The following is a 16622-nucleotide window of genomic DNA, read 5'->3' as shown; positions in this document are numbered from 1 at the left end:
TTCTATCTATTAATAAGAAATAAGTATTAGATCTATATATTCCCTTAAATCTATAATAATTTATTTTAGATTATTTTTCTATATCTCGAGTCTCTCGCTATAAAAGGGTTATATAGTCCCTTTTTTACTAGATATAATAAAATATATATCTTTTTATAGTAGTTTTTAGGTTTTAGCCACGAAACGATAGCGTTAACCTATTATTGGTCTATTAATATATTATTTTAGTTTATAATAAATCTAAGGAATTCTACTCTTTTTTAATAAAATATATATTTTAAAGATTTTACGTAAAGTCCTATTTCCTTTATTCTTTTAAGGATTTACTAAATATAATAAATATATAACTCGCGGTCTGATAAGAATATTAGAATATTATCTAAATATATAATATAGGAGATATTAAATAATCCCCGTAAAACGGTATAAATATAATTCTAGAAGGTAGTAGAAGTATTAGTTAAGCTAAATAGTATAACTATATATTTAAAATAATTATAATATATATAAAATATAGTTTTTTATTCTTTATTTTCTTAAATATAAATATAGTAATAAATATTCTAGATATCGATTTTACTAAAGTATTTTGCTCCTAAAAGTTGATCTAAAATCTCCGAAATAAAAGATAAAGAGTATTAATTCTTTACTATAACCTTATTAAATCTTTAATAGTCTATATATAGATATAATCCTCTATCTTTCTTTAGAATAAAAAGGATTAGTACTCTAGTAAGACTTTTTAAGGATCTAATCCTTTTATTTATAAGATTTTTATTAATATAGGTTTATAATATCTATAATTTACTTTATAATAAAAGATATATTAGTCTATAAAATAGCGAATAGTTATTTTCTAGCTTAATAATATAATCTTATAAACTATTAGATAAAAAGATTTATAATTATTTTATTAAGAAAATATTGATAAATCGGTGTAATTCCGGTAGTATTTCTAAAAGATAGATAATTAATTTTTTATCTTCTTTATAGAATAGCTAGATTTCCTTTAAGAGTTTCACGATAATGTAGATAATAATATATTTTTAATATTCTTTCGCGAGTTCCTAAACTAGTACTAACTTAATTTTAGTAGCTTTAAATTACTAGCTTCGGTTCTATAATAAAATATAAATATAATATTTAATAAATATTATTATTAAAAATAAGATTAGATTTCTCTATTTATAAAGATCTCTATTAATTATAAAATAAAGGTAAATTATTAATTTAGTAATCCCTTAAGAGTTAGTAAATATAATAGATATCTTCTATATACTATATAAAAAATTTTCTCGATTATCTACTATTCTAAATAATATCAATAATAGCTTTACTCTCTATACCTTATATTTTTCCGCGAATTCAATACTAATAATATTAATTTTAATATAGATATCTATATTTATATATATTTTAACTTTATTCTATAGTAATACTAAAATATAAAAATAAATTATAGTTCCTATTTAAGATAATAGAGTTAGCTATATAGGATTTAGACTAATTCGTTATTATTTTCTAACTCGATCTAAATAGCTATTTATATATTAGTTTTCTTACTTAATTTATTAGGGTAATAATTAACGAGATAAGTTTTATTTTAATAAATATAATATTAAAGGGTTTTCTTATTTTTTTTAGTTAGGTTCCTTTCTCTTTCCTAGATCTTCTTTTTAGGTCCTTAAGATTTATAGTTTAGTTAATATTAATTTATCTAAAATTATTTATTTATAGGTCCTTTAAAGGTTTCGGGGCCTTTTTATTTTTGTATTAATTATAATAATCCTTAGTAATATATAATTAAGGATACTATCCTATCTTAGTTTTTAGGTAGCTTATATATATATTCCTATATATATTATTTAAGATTATAGATAAATTTCGAGAATATTATAAATACCCTTTTTTCTTATTTTAGTAAGGGAAATATCGCTCTAATAAATCTAAAAAGGTATAAAACTCTTGCGGATCCTACTCTAGATATTAATAGGCTTTTTATAGTTATCTTATAATATCGATTTTAAGAATTATAGTATCTTTAATAAAGAAGAGAGTCTAATTTTTAAAATAAATCTATAAAATATTAATATTTTATTATTCTTCTTTAAGTTTCTTAGTAATATATTAGTATTATCTTTACTAATAAATAGATTCTATATATAATAAAGCTATAATAATTTACTATTCTTTATTATAATACTTCTATAATACTCTTTTAAAGATAAGAGAGAGATCTAAGAGCCATTTTTCTCTCTATTAAAAAAAAGAGTAGATTAAGAGTATTAAGATATTTTTAATCCTAATCCTATCTTTATCTTCTATAAAGGATAAACCCTAATTTTATTATTAATTCGCTAAAGATTTAGTATTATTCTTTTATTTAAGCTAACTTCTTATCTATTAGACTATTTATTATAACTCTTATAGATATTAAAGTTTTTCAATTATTTCTTAGATAGTTTATAGATCTTTATCTAGTTAGGTCTAGTTAGTTTCGGATAGAGGGGTTTACGATATCTCTTCGGGAGTATTATCTTAATATATTATAATAGATTAGGTCCGTAGGGTTATCCTATTTTTTTAGGTAATTAAAGAAGAAGATTTAGAATTATAAAGAATATATTTAATAAGATATAAGGTCTATTAATTAGATAAAGAAATAAAGGGAAAAAGTAAGGGAAAGTAGTATATCTTTATTACTATTAAAACTAAATCTTATCTTACTAGCTAGATACGAGAGTATTAATTTATTATATAATATCTTTATAACTTTATATATCATCGATAATATAAACGACTAGGTCTCTATTATATATCGTGATTATTCCACTATAGGGTAGATCAAGTAACAAGTTCTAACTTCCTTCAGGATCATGTGATATCACCTGATTCACCCCTTCTGTCAGTTAGGAATAACCCCATGCCTTGCTATCTTGGTAGACCCTTTACAATAAGATTCTACTAATAAGAGAATAGATAAACTAGATAACTACTAAAGGAATAATATAATAATCTTTATATTCTATAATTAATAAAACTTGATATAATAAAGCTCCTAGATAAAAAATAATATTAATATAAAGAAAATAATCTATATTTTAAATATAGAAAACTAAGATACTAATTAAAAAATATAAATAATATAATAATAAGCTATATTAGATATAAATAATAAATAAATAGCTTAATAAAAATATATAATATAATTAGTACTATAAAAACTAAAAGAAAAATCTAGTAGCTCTATATAATATAGGAAAAGGACTAAATAAGATTAATAATTATAGATAATAATAAATTATTAATACTATAGTTAGAAATAAAACGATTCCTAGAGATTAATTAAAATATATTAAAAGTTAAGAATAAACCTAATATAGTCTCTAAAATACTATCGACTCCTAGAATAAATAGAGCGACTCTTAAAAATAGGGTATAGAGATCCTAAAGATATTTATTAAAGTCCTAGGAATCCTAGAGATCCTATAAATAGTAATCTATCTAGAATAATCTATTAAAATTTTTTAAAATAACGAATAATCTAAAATAGTAATAATAAGTGATAAAATAAAAGATTTTTAAAATAAGCTAATTTATAAAAAGAAATAATCCTAGAATAAACCTATATATCTATATAAATATCTACGATATTCCTATCGAGATTATATATAATATGTAAAGTATAATATCTACGCGGTTCTAAAATACTACGACTACGACAATATAATCTATTAATAAAAGATATTAAATTATAGGATTAAACCATAATTTTTATATTAAGAAATCTTACTATAATAGAAACTAAAATCTTTAGATATATAATAAAAGAATAAAAGAGTAAAAGATCTATAATAATTTATAGCTATTTAATAAAAAGCTTATATAAAAATAATAGTTAATATTATATATAAAGATATATAAATAATAATCGATTTAGAGGCATTAGGGAATTTTATAAGCCTATAATATTATTAATAGAAGAATATTTAGAGAAATAAAAATAATATATTTTATCTATCGTTAACCTTAATAAAAAAAGGCTAAGAGAGGCGACGCGTAATAGGTATCAGTACAATTAAGGATAGGATTTAGACTCGTAGTTGCTAATAGAAGTATCACCTTTAAGGACCAGCTCATAGTGACCAGTTAGATACGCGTAACATTCTACCTATATATAATATATCGCGTTTCGAAGGGTTAAAAACGGCTATTTTAATAGATAATTATGGTTCATATTTAATGTACGATTTTATTGATTTCTGTTAATGACTTAATATTATTCCGATCTATTTTATACTCTATAATACTTATTTTAGCCAGCTACTCGATAGCTAACTATTTTAAGTATATAAGCACTATTTTCAAAGTCAAAATAGCGAGCTTTATCGGTAGGGTGGTAGTATAGATAATAAAGTAGATTTTCTTCGAGAATTGCCCTGATGTTACAACCTCTACAGCAGCCGACCACTTAAGGGAGTCAACTAAGTGGGAGTCAACTTACCGATGGGCTACTGAGAGCCAAACAACATACTAAACAACGCTAGGCAACAAGTTACGTGAGAAGCTAGGTATCTATATAGGACGTAGAAAACGGCTACTAATTGACCACTACCGGAACTACATTATCAGTAAAAGTAACGGTAAGGACCCTATATAACTACTAAACGGTAGAAAGGTAGAAGGGTTCATAAGTAGATTGGCGGATCAGCTATCTATTTCATGTGATGTTTACGAGAAACTACTAGCTTTTCTTTCTATCAAATATATAAATCGATTCAATAAATTAAATTAAATTAAATTAAAGAGAAAGAAAGAAACAAAACATATAACTGATACTGGTTGGCCAGCCCACTGCATAGATATTTAGGGTTGGGACTCCCGGGCACTTTCTTCTAACAAGGGTGTCAGCCCCTCTGCCGCTACATCCTTTCTCCCGCTAAAATGTGATAAAGATGCTTTTTGCTTGGGATTTCACCCCTTTAGGTGAAGAATATTCAGGTGGGTGAACTATCGCCTGGAGGCCGACTGAATAGGTCCCCGCAGACTGGATCGTCGCCGCTAGGTGATCACCATATGCAGAATGGCTGTTGTATATTTTGTTTTTGTGTGTTTTTCTTTCTTTCTCTTCCTTTTACCACTATCGATTTATTCTATTTAGAAAGTAAATCTATAAAAGTGTTTTATTTCTGACTATAAATCTACCGCGACCTCTTCCTATCTCTCTCCGCCCTACTCTCTTCAAGAGCCTGTCGAACCCAAGATGACTCATTCTTCTCTGCCAAAGCAGCTCGCTGATCTGAACTGGAACCTGGTTTGTTCGGAATCTGTGCCTCCCGTCGTGCTGTGCGGATGGAGCTGAAGCAATAGGAGCAGAGGACGATGGCCATAGTGAAAGCGGCTATGGGGGCATTGAGGGACTTGATGGGGGTAAGTTAGTGAATGTTTTTCTCCGCGCTAGAATTAAAATAATTCGCATGTATAATAAAAGCCAGGCCAAGACTTCGGGTCAATTGATCTACGTGTGGTTGCGATTCAAGAGAAAATGGTGGGACTTGCAATTGCTCCTGGATAGGGCGATGGTGTCAACTTACCCCTGATGATTTACCCAGTGTCTTCGGACTCGGTGACTTTTGTTGTGTCATTTGACCTTCGGTAGTTTAATGTAGTGGATGGGGTGATGAAGAGCGACGAATGCGAAGGATGTGGAAGGTGTGGGATTAAAGATGCGTGACTAAATTGGAGGGCGATGCCAAGAGTTTAAACTACAAGTGTCCGTGATAGTCCAATGCCTACACTATCAGTGCAAATAGTAGTATAGTTACTTATTAATTATTACCCAGTGCTATTATAAAAGATAGAGGTGGCATAAATAGTTATAGAAGATTTTCATCATGTCGTTAACGTAGAATTACTGCTTTATGGCAATACACATACACACATTTATAGCTTCGGATATTGTTTTTGGGCAGTAAAAATAGATTTAAAAAAAAGATTCCCAAAATCGAGGAAATATTCCAATTTCAACATCTATGTCGCCATTCCCCATTTTGTCCAGAACCAAGGCATCCCCTCCCAGCTCTTCTTATTCCAGGGCTGACAGGCATCGCCAGGCCTATGACGCCGACACACAAGCGCATCTCGAATGTAGATATCCAATTTCAAATCCCAGAGATCAAAGACATCAGGCATGGCAAATGACATCATAATAGCACGTTCTCGGAAGAGCGGCAGCGGAATCAAGTCCAGACTGGCGTGGTGCGGGATGAGGATCTGCGCCATGGTCGGTTGCAAGTGGACAGGGATTGAGGTGCTGAAGGTCGATGCAACAAGTGCTTGTGGACTTTTCTTTTCTGTGATGGGCTGGAAAAATGGTGACATATATGTGGTTTTGCAGTTTGTTAGCTTTTCGAGGTCGAAACCTAGGCAGAGGGCATTTGCGAGGACTGCTGCTTTGGTTGTGGTATAGGACGGTTGGAGGGTATTCATGACCGGATCCGCAAATTTTATTGATTCTGTTTCGGCTTGATGACAGGTGTCTTCGATATATAGAGGTCGGGATAGAGAATCTGTTCTCTTGGAATGGATGCTGGTTGCTCCGGGTATATTTGAGAAACCGGTAGATGGAGATTGTATGGACGACATTAGATCTTGAATTCCATCATTGAATTTTCCTATTTTTCTTTTTTTTTAGCCGACAGTTCTTTGCCCTGGAATAATTGCTTTACCTTGGTCAACATGAGCTGGCGTGAACTCTTCCCCCGTCAGTATTTCGGTATCGAGAAGATCTAGAGATTGTTCTGGCTGAGAGATTATTTCCTTCATAGAGAGCACAGAGCTCATAGAATTTTTCTCAATGTTCAATAAGTTGCTTTTTTGCCGATGATGTTGCGTTGCGGGCAAATTATGCTGGCACACCTTGCTCGACTCTTCATGGCCAATGCTAGGTGACTGCTGAGTGCCGTCTGAAGCCACTTGAGTTGAGAAAGAGGTTTGGTGTAAAGAAGAAGGCCTAGAGCTGGAATTGAAACAGGACGATTTCTCTGACGTCGAAATTGATGAATTCCGAGGTACAAGCTTTCGGAGTTTGCCGCGGGGAACAAAGGACTTTTGATGTTCCCTCTGCCTCTCCCCTTCAGCCAAAGAATGTTAATTTGAATTTTACATTTGGCCAGAAGAGGACGAACATACGGTAAGCCCGCTGCGCTGCCCGGTTTTGTTCCCTGCGGGCGGGTGTGATGACCCGCCGCTTGGGTTGATGGGATGAGCTAGTGATTGACGGTATCTTGGTCGTGGGAGAAGACATTCTGACTTCGATTCTGTCAAGATTGGATTATGCAGAGGTAAGAAGCCAATCTCAGAGGGTCAGCCACGACGAGATTCTCGCTTTCCCTTAACTCCGAGCCGTAAGCCATTTCGGCTTACGCTTGGCAGCCAATCAGATTGCGCAAACTATAGCCAGAGAGGCCTCTATAAATTCAGCCTGTTCTCTCTTGAGCAGTGCAATATTGCCGTTCCAAAAAGTCCACCTTTTCCATCTTTGTCATTTGAACATTATTCTGACTGGTAATAGAGGGCGACCTTAGTGTCATCCACCCTTCCGCCCGCTGCGGTTCAGCGATCCGTCAAAATGACTCCACCAACAAAGACCATCGCAGTAGTGGGTGCGACCGGCACCCAAGGCTCTTCAGTAGCTCGGACATTCCTGACTCTCCCAGGCTGGTACGTCCGCTGCCTGACCCGACAGCCGGCTTCCGAGAAAGCACTCCAGCTAGCCGAGCAGGGCGCCGAGCTCTTGCAGGCCGACCTCGCAAGCGAAGAGTCCCTGCGTCGAGCTTTCAGCGGAGCCCATGCCATCTTTGTCAATACCGATTTCTGGATCCCATACCGCCAGGCTCTCGATTCTGGCGCCGATGCCTTGACGAGCTCGCAGCACGGCTGGGACACGGAGATCCTGCATGGCGAGAACGCGGCGCGCGCAGCGGCCAGCGTGTCTACCTTGGAAAGATTCGTGTACTCGGCGCTGGGCCCTATAAAGGCTGCCTCTGGGGGAAAGTACGCACATTCGTATCACTGGGATACCAAGGCGCACATTGTCGACTATATCGAAACGGCTCTGCCCGCGCTGTCGAAAAAGACATCGTTTATCTATATTGGCGCCTATGTCTCCAACCCATTTCTTCAGCCCAAGTTGCAGCCAGACACTGGGAAATATATTTCTGTTGTCCCGACCACAAAGGATACCCGGCTACCGATCATTGATACCGCTCAGTCAACGGGGCCTTTCGTCAGAGCACTGGTGGAGGATGAGGCGCCGGGGACGAAGCTCTTAGCATACGATGACTACCTCTCTATTGATGAGATTGTCTCTGTCTGGTCGAGAGTTATTGGGGAACAAGTCCAGTTGGTTTGCATGACGGTCCAAGAGATGCATGACACCATGGGTATTCCTATTGAAGTTCTTGAGGGGCCTGCGTTCGTTGGTGAATTTGGCTATTGTGCAGGTGTGTCGGGTGTGATTGAGCCAGGCCAGCTCAGATCCCGAGTGCAGAAAAGGCGATTTGACGATTGGTTGAAGGATAGGGATTTTAGGGACTTGCTTGGGTTGGCGAAGTAAAAGTTAGAACACAGTGAAAATTCAGAGAGAATCTTGGGCTGAAATAGCAAAACCATGTATTCCGATATATTTCATTTATCTTACTGCTAGAAAAGCTAGGCATAGAAAAGTGAATCTATCGTATACAATCCACTAATCCTCGCTTCAGTCAGGATTTTTTAGAAGACATGGTAGAGATTTAAACCCTTAAATTCCAATACCCTCATTGCCTATCTTTTACTCCATTTAAGAGACTATATCATCTATTTAATATATCTCTGGACTGATAGCTATAATTACTACTATTTTGAATATTCGATGTCTACAACTTCAAGCCCTTTCTAATCCATTTTCTAGCCTTTAGCCATCAGGTGGCTACGTATTGCGGGCATTATGTGACTATTGCATATTCTTATATTACAAATTCGGAGTAGATGAGGCATTGAGAGAATCAATGTTCATTATCAACAAGACAAGTAGACTATATGGTGAAAGATTCCAAAGAGAGACATTATCTTCTGGGCAAAAGTGCAGTCATAGCTAGTTTTGATTATCTTTGTCATATCCAAGCACAGGTCTAGGGATTGCTCACTATACTGGGTCTGCTGCAACGCGAGTGCGTCCAATCCCTTTTTCTCTTCCGTGGAATACTGCGACTGTCCGCCGCTGGAAGCAGCAACAAGAGGACTTGAGTCATCATTTGATACAGAATACTTCTTGATTTTTCTCTCGACATTAGTAATCGAGCCTTCGTGTGTTCTCAGTTGAGCTTACTTGTGGCTGAACAAGCTTCCACCAGATATTTGGTACAGGGCTAGAGAGAGGCATTTTTGGCAGACAAAATTTATCACTTGCAGAGAAGAATCTTGGGGGGGACGGACAGGTCGAGGGGGGTTTATAGTCAGTACAGGAATCGACTAGGCAGCATTCTTGCGTGAGATGAACATCGGCGGCAGAGTTTATCACACCAAAACTACCGCCAATAAAACCAAGGCAATAGCAGAATACATCCGTCTTTCTTTCATGTATTTTTATTTTTATTTCTTTAGCTATACACTTGTCACGGCCTCCGATCTCAGCGTCGGAATTGCCAAGAACGGCCATTCATTAGGGTTTAGTCCGAGCCGGCTGAGTGTCGAGCGCCGAACTCCGACTCAACGGCTTTTTCCCTCATTCTACATTGTCTAGCGATCTGATCTACTTGTGATACCCCATGCAATGTCAACCACTCGTCGCAATGGCCAGCTCTCTTCGTGTGAGCCATGTCGTAAATCCAAGTTGCGTTGCGACCACGCAACCCCCGTGTGCGGCCGCTGCGTCCGCCGCGGCAGGCAACATCTCTGCGTCTACCATCCAGCACCATTAACACAACCGACTATCCCACGCGAGAGGCGCAAGCGCCGTCCCACCACTGAAGTCAATCTGCATGATGATTTGGATCACTGGAGCGAAAAGAAAACATCCGTGTCCACGCCCGGGTTTTTGGGCAACACTAGCTACTCGGATGTGTTCACGGACCAGGGCAGCGACCTGTCAATCGGGAGTCTCTCTTCCTCCAACGACCCGGTGCCGGTGGACTCGCAGCGAATCCAATTAGGCGCGCGGGCGATGCTCCTATTGAAGTATCTTCCCATGTACCGGGCGATCATCACTGCTCGGTTCAAGGTCTGGAAAGGGTGGACCCTGGGCTGGCCGGTCACCAATATGGTGTTGACGACCACGGAAGAAATGTGGGATGCGATTACTCGTGAAGAAACCGACGAGAGTCAGCGCGCACTTCTCTTGTCCAAACGACTCTTCGAGAAGCATACCCGTCCGGTTGAGATCCATCCTTCGATGTCATGGGCCGAGTTTGCGTCGGCCACGACAGGGCGATGGGAAACCATCGGGTTGTTATTCACCACCGTGGGTCTTTCACTTGGTTTTACCTCGAGTGAGGATTCCATGTTCAAGCAGAATGGATGGGCCGAAGCGAAGAGCGTCGCAGTCACCGCCACTGCCGTGGCCGATCTATGCCTGCAGTTCTGCGATAGCGCTGGGATCATTAACGACCTTGTGTGTAGTCTGCTTTTACAGCAAACCTCACTTTTGACAAATGTCTATGGAGAAAGCGGTATGTAGTATGTCCTTTTCTTCTTGCGGTATTCATGGCATTATCTAACATGATTTTGGCTGAGGCAGATTATCGTCCTTGGAGGAGGCTCGGCGAATTGACCACCGCTGTCTTTGCGCTGGGACTACATCAGGAATCCACCAATTGCCCTTTTTTCATCCGTGAGATGCGCAAGCGGACTATGGTTGGGGCATACACTGCGGACAAGATCCTTGCGACTTTTCTGGGCCGCCCGCCACTCATCAGCTGGCGCTACTGTGACATCCCCATGCCGTTGGATCTCAGCTTTGAAGAGATAGCCTCGGAACCAGCTGTACGGGATACGGCGATTGCAAACCTATCTCCGGATGGCTGGAACCGAGAAGGGTCTTTGAAAAAGGGTGCATATGCTCGGGTTGCCCTGCTCACGAGTATCCTCCGCGAAAAAATCCTAGGGTTGTCATTGAGTCGCAGTACGGATAATCTGGCTGAGCAGATTGAGTAAGCGATGTTTTCTGGCTTACTATTTGTGTTCATCAGACTGACGATAGACAGGGAATTATCGCAAGAATCGCACAAGCTGTATCATGGGCTGCCGAGGTTCCTCCATTGGCATCCCGAGAGCAACTTGGTGTCGAGAGTGGATGATCACCTGCTATTCGAGTTCCATCTCGATTTCCTATACAATGATTTTCTACTGTATAGGCTTCTTGCTAAACGCACCCAGACCCAACCCGATGGGATGATCAGCACCGCGCTCGAGATTCTCAATGCTCTTCTCTCGATGGTTGCCAAGGCGAACCGCTACCGAAGCCTGGGGTGGGCTATCGCCTGGAGTGTAAGTGCACGCCAGTGGATTGTTTTCCCGATTGCGCCCTTTAAATTGAAGTATGAAATTTCTCACGTCATGGTCCATTTTAGTTGTGCTACGCAGGACTCCCTTCCGCCGGTGTTTTGTCTGCAGATTTGCTCCGCCGGTCTCGATTGCGAATGCCTGAATCTACAATATTCCCGCGATCGGAGATCATCCAAAAGCTCAGCATCTTTGCATCGCATCTGGACACCATGATCCAACCCGACGAAGGCAACCACCAAATCGCGCAGCAGGGGCGTCGCGCTATCCGCCATGTCTTGGACCAGGTGCTCTCAGTGCACAGTGTGAGCGATATTCCGTCGGGTAGTAGTTCGGCGCTGGAGCTGGATCCCAAGGAACTAAACTTGGTCAGCCCGGATCTGCTTCATAGCATTGATGTAGACGACCGGCGCCCATTTTTGGACTGGCTCGATGGGACGGAGTGCCACGAGCCGTGGCTGACCTGGATGAATTTTAGCTAGACCTATCGCAATACAGTGACCCCTCAATTAATAGCAATCGGGGGATCGGTGCAAACCCCATATCAACAATCCGGTTCCGTTGAATCACATCAGTTCATGTTATTTCAGCATGAACACATCGTCTCCACCATTTGATATCGTCGCACGGCCATTGGCGAACGGGAACCAGAAAACCAGCGCCCAACGGTCTCGCCACGGGATTGATATCACCTCGAGTATGCTGGTAAATTGTTTCTCTCCACAAAATGAGAGAATTCTATTGTAGGAATTGCTTAATGCTGTAATACAATATCTCAGAATTATCCGAGTTCTTTGAGATATTAAATCGACGAGCATTGAGCGTGGACGTGAAGAAAGAGGAAGATGACTCATCTCCGAAGGCCGGAGGTCCGAGGAAATGCTTACCCCATTGGGCCTAGCGGCTGACATAGCCATCAGATTATTTCATGAATTCGTCCTCCTAATCAGATTGCCGTTTTCTCTCACTCAACGCCACTTCAACACTTCATCGAAGAAACACACCTTTTTCCCATCAGAAAACCAACTCAACCCAATCACCATAATGTTCAAGCGTCTCGTCACCGTCGCTCCCCGCGTCGGCTCTGTCACACCGCGCTCCCTCGCCCCCTTCGCGGGCCTCTCGGCATCATCATCATCACCCTCCATCCAGCAGCCCATCCAGCGAGCCTCGCCGGCCCCCGCTGTGCAGCGTAGAGGATACCATGAGAAGGTGCTGGACCACTACAACAACCCGCGGAACGTGGGCTCCTTCCAGAAGGGCGACCAGGACGTCGGCACGGGTCTGGTCGGCGCCCCCGCTTGCGGCGATGTCATGAAGCTCCAGATCCGCGTGAACAAGGACAACGGTCGTATCGATGATGTCGTCTTCAAGACCTTTGGGTGCGGCAGTGCTATCGCGTCGTCGAGCTATCTGACGGAACTTGTCCGCGGTATGACTCTCGAGGAGGCTGGCAAGATCAAGAACACCGATGTGGCGAAGGAGCTGTGTCTGCCCCCGGTCAAGTGTATGTCTTTTACTTTTCCCTTTTGTGTCGTTCTATGGTCTTACTTTGATGATACTGACCCCTCTCTAGTGCACTGCTCCATGCTCGCTGAGGATGCTATCAAGTCTGCCATCTCCAACTACTATACCAAGAACCCCAACTCTCGCGCCACAGATCTTTCTGGGACTGGTGGCGTCATCCCCGACGTCAAGGTCGAGATCGAGCAGACCGGTGGCAGCCCCGCCGCCGCCGTATAAGAAAACAAAAATCATAAAAAGATCAAAGATGCTTGCAGATCCTGGCCAAGGTTTCTCAAGTGAGAAGAGGAGGAATTCATTCATTTGATTTCGATGAAATTCTTCCTTTCTTGTTTCTTTCAAGATTGTCTTTCCCCAAGCACAATCGTTTGGATCGGGGATCGATCCATTTTCGGAGGAGATTCATGAGATTGGCATGGAGAGTGTCGGAGTGAAACTCTGCGAGGCTCGACTGGGGATAATGGACGAAGCGAACAAATTGCGCATTTGTTTGATTGTACAGATTTTCTTTTCTTTTGTTGTTTCCTTTTCGGCACTTTTTTTTTCTTTTTTTCCCTCTGTGACGGCGCCTTGGTTATCTGGGATCCTCGATCGACACTCTTCATTCTTGAAAAGCTTTAGGTACCGGCATAGTTTCCTAATGAAACGATGAAAACAGGAGTTTTTCCATTCATACCTTCGTAAAAGAGCGGTTGCTACATCCATGCCTTGATGATATCAACGCCGTGCTGAAGCAACAAAGTATGAATCTATGTTCCAAATCTATCTGCGAATCTATCTATACACGAGACCAATTCGGTCTATTTTGAGGCAAACGCAGAACAGAGCGGAGGGAATTGGCACTTATACCATCAATCAGGTCAAGGAACGAGGAAGAATCGAAGCACGAGCACAGAAAAGAAAACGCCATCGCTGATGCACAGACAAAGACAATCCGTGCCTTTTGAACCCACCAAATCAACAAAAGAAATCAACGGATATATATATACGGAAGACACAGACAGGGACAAGGGCAAAGGCCTTTGGGAGTGGCAGTGCCCCAAAGCTCGGCCCGTTTAGGCATTGAGCAACCCGAGACGGCTCTTCAGCGATAGCAGTGTCTCATAGATAGACAGCTTCACCTCGATCCGAAGGAACCCAGCCCAGGCGCGCAGGAATCGGAAGAAGTTGCAGAAGTGCAGGATGCCGCCGGACTCGCGGATGAATTCCATGTTCTCTTCGAACACGGTGCGCGTGGCGTACCGCGCCAGAATCAGGAATGTGCGCATGGGTCCTTGACGGGTATGCAGGTTTTCGTCGAGGCTGCGGGCTAGAAAGATGTTAGTAACGTGGTTCCAACGAAGATAAACTCCCACTGGTTAAATAGAATCTGGGGGGGGAAGGGAGCGCTTACTCAGGTCATTGGTCTTGAGAATAAGCAGAATAATGCGCGGAACCTGGCCTAGCATCTCCACTAGCTGCTGCAGCATGCCCTCACCCAATGCACCGGAGATATCCTCTTTCTCCTCTGCGGTCCGCGAAGACACCACGTTCTTCTTCGTGAGTACGCTGTAGTCGCGGCCGGTGATGGCGCTAGCGAAGAGCGGGAACTGCTCGTCCGTGATGCCGGCAACCTTGCGCGCGTACTCGCGCATGCGAGGCACATCAGCATCGATGACGGCCAACCACAGCTTGGCATAGTTACGGCGGAGGTCGCGTGGGATGTTCCGGTACAGGCCATGGTCGTAGAGGATGATGTCGAAATTCGGGTTGCGACGGCTGGGGTTCGGGCGGATGGCGATGTTGCCGCCGTGCGGGTCGCAGTGGAGCGGCGCGTTATCGCCGAAGATCATCTCGTTGAAGATGTGAGCCAGCGCCGCTGACACTTCATCTCGGTCGATGTGGTTGGCGTCCAGGTATTCCAGGTCGTCTGGGCGGCGGCCGGCGATGAACTCCATGACGAGGATGCGCTTTTGGGACCACATCACTGGGCTCTCGTTAGCATCGACAATATATATACTGGCATTTAAGCAATCAAAAGGTGCAATTACCTTTGGGAATTACCAGCGGCACATTCGAATGCGCCTTGAAATACTCGCTGGCGCGAGTGGCATTCTCGCCCTCCATACGGAAATCCAGTTCCTGCGGCAGCGACAGATCCATCTCGCGCGACAACCATTCCAAGTCATATTCCGGAAAGAAGCGCTTCAGCATAGAAAAAGTGAACCGGGTAAGCGCCAGATCTAGCGGCACCCACTCCGCCAGCGCCGGGTGTTGGACCTTGACCGCGACCTTCTGCCCGGTTTCCCTGAGCGTGGCGATGTGCACCTGCGCGAGCGAGGCCGCGCCGGTGGGCTCGGGTTCGAAGGACGTAAAGAGCTCGTTGATGGTTTTCCCGGTATCGGCGAGGAACATCTCGCTGATGGACTCGATCGACGAGACGGGGCATTTGTCCTGCAGCGGGATGAAAGTCGTGGTCCATTCGAGTGGCAGCAAGTAACCCATGCTACTGAGATGCTGGCCTAGCTTGATGAAGATCGACCCGTTCTGCTCCAGCACGCGCAAGGTGCGCTCGGCGCAGCGCTTGTGGCATGCGCGAATGAGTCCTTCGTGTTCTTCGGGGGTCGAGGCTTCTTGCTTGAGGGTGATGCGGTAGCTGTGGAAAGGCACAATATTGTGTTAGCATGCTAACGAAGAAGACAACTTATGACGCTGCATGTAGGACCATGGATCAATTCCACTTACTCGTTGATACAGACAGCCAATGTGCCGACCACACGTCCGCTTCTCTCCGCCGCACGGTATGCATGCTTGCCCTGGTCGGAGAAAGCCACTGCGGCGACCGCGAGCGCACCGCCAACAACAACATACTTGACAGCCTTCCGCCGAGGCTGGCTCGAATTGGATTGTGCCTGCCCGTTATCCTGCTGGCCCTGAGCCTTCGCAGCCAAGAGGGGCGAGCTCCTCGTCGAATAGCAATGTCTCCGAGCGGCGAACAAGGTCGGGTGGCATTGTCGCACTGCACGCGAAGATACAAGAGCACGAGAGCTCGGCAAAGAGGAATACAGCGATTTGGAGACCAGACGATATGAGGACGCGACGGCCGAGACTGTTGGGGTTGGTCCGATCACCGTAGCGGGATCCAATTTGAATGCCCGCAACGGCACGCGAAACGCTGCGCTCATCCCGAAACGACGAGCTACCATACAGGCAGCGAGGAAACCAAGCAAATAGAAACCTGGGGTAGGTTGTGTGAGCGTGCACCAAGTTCAATCCATCACGAGACAACCAAGATTTTCTGCGGATCTTTTCCCGTCGGCTTCGCTTTGCCCGAGATCGGGCCGCGCGGGCACGTGATTCTATACTACCGAGTCTTCGGGGGTTTATTGTCGACAGGAACAGCCATAGATCAGTAATTAAAATACAGCTAGTTGCACTGTAATAATCTTTATAGCCTTCATGCTCATTGTAATGCAGATATGAGAACAAAAAAAGAGGTAGGCGAGTCTACCAAAAGGATGAGATGCAGCAGCCAGTGCTCATCCGAGAAAAGACTATTCTTCAATCCGACCTTCATC

The 16622-nt window shown here is 42.1% G+C and overlaps 5 protein-coding genes across 5 annotated transcripts; 3 read left to right on the top strand and 2 right to left on the bottom strand.

Annotated features, from left to right (window-relative positions):
• Window positions 1-6030: 6030 nt before the first annotated feature.
• Window positions 6031-6489, bottom strand: NUU61_009788 (uncharacterized protein; the record flags this gene model as incomplete). Its single annotated transcript, XM_056660313.1, has 1 exon — window positions 6031-6489. One exon carries the CDS (start codon window positions 6487-6489, stop codon window positions 6031-6033), a length of 459 nt encoding a protein of 152 aa, XP_056506811.1.
• A 1141-nt stretch (window positions 6490-7630) lies between these two features.
• NUU61_009787 (uncharacterized protein) lies at window positions 7631-8617 on the top strand (the record flags this gene model as incomplete). Its single annotated transcript, XM_056660312.1, has 1 exon — window positions 7631-8617. One exon carries the CDS (start codon window positions 7631-7633, stop codon window positions 8615-8617), a length of 987 nt encoding a protein of 328 aa, XP_056506810.1.
• A 1197-nt stretch (window positions 8618-9814) lies between these two features.
• On the top strand, window positions 9815-12023 carry NUU61_009786 (uncharacterized protein; the record flags this gene model as incomplete). Its single annotated transcript, XM_056660311.1, has 4 exons — window positions 9815-10709; window positions 10778-11189; window positions 11244-11526; window positions 11610-12023. 4 exons carry the CDS (start codon window positions 9815-9817, stop codon window positions 12021-12023), a joined length of 2004 nt encoding a protein of 667 aa, XP_056506809.1.
• Window positions 12024-12585: 562 nt separating this feature from the next.
• On the top strand, window positions 12586-13284 carry NUU61_009785 (iron-sulfur cluster assembly scaffold protein; the record flags this gene model as incomplete). The annotated part of the gene is made up of 2 exons (XM_056660310.1): window positions 12586-13048; window positions 13118-13284. 2 exons carry the CDS (start codon window positions 12586-12588, stop codon window positions 13282-13284), a joined length of 630 nt encoding a protein of 209 aa, XP_056506808.1.
• Window positions 13285-14120: 836 nt separating this feature from the next.
• Window positions 14121-16229, bottom strand: NUU61_009784 (ABC1 kinase family protein; the record flags this gene model as incomplete). The annotated part of the gene is made up of 4 exons (XM_056660309.1): window positions 14121-14374; window positions 14459-15031; window positions 15096-15700; window positions 15790-16229. The coding sequence occupies 4 exons, from the start codon at window positions 16227-16229 to the stop codon at window positions 14121-14123; spliced, it is 1872 nt and encodes a 623-aa protein (XP_056506807.1).
• Window positions 16230-16622: the final 393 nt, after the last annotated feature.

The sequence above is a fragment of the Penicillium alfredii genome (genome assembly GCF_028826965.1).
Source record: "Penicillium alfredii strain IBT 34128 chromosome Unknown utg000012l_segment0_segment0, whole genome shotgun sequence".
Taxonomy (NCBI): Eukaryota; Fungi; Ascomycota; class Eurotiomycetes; order Eurotiales; family Aspergillaceae; genus Penicillium; species Penicillium alfredii.
This window is presented reverse-complemented; position numbering and strand designations above follow the sequence as displayed.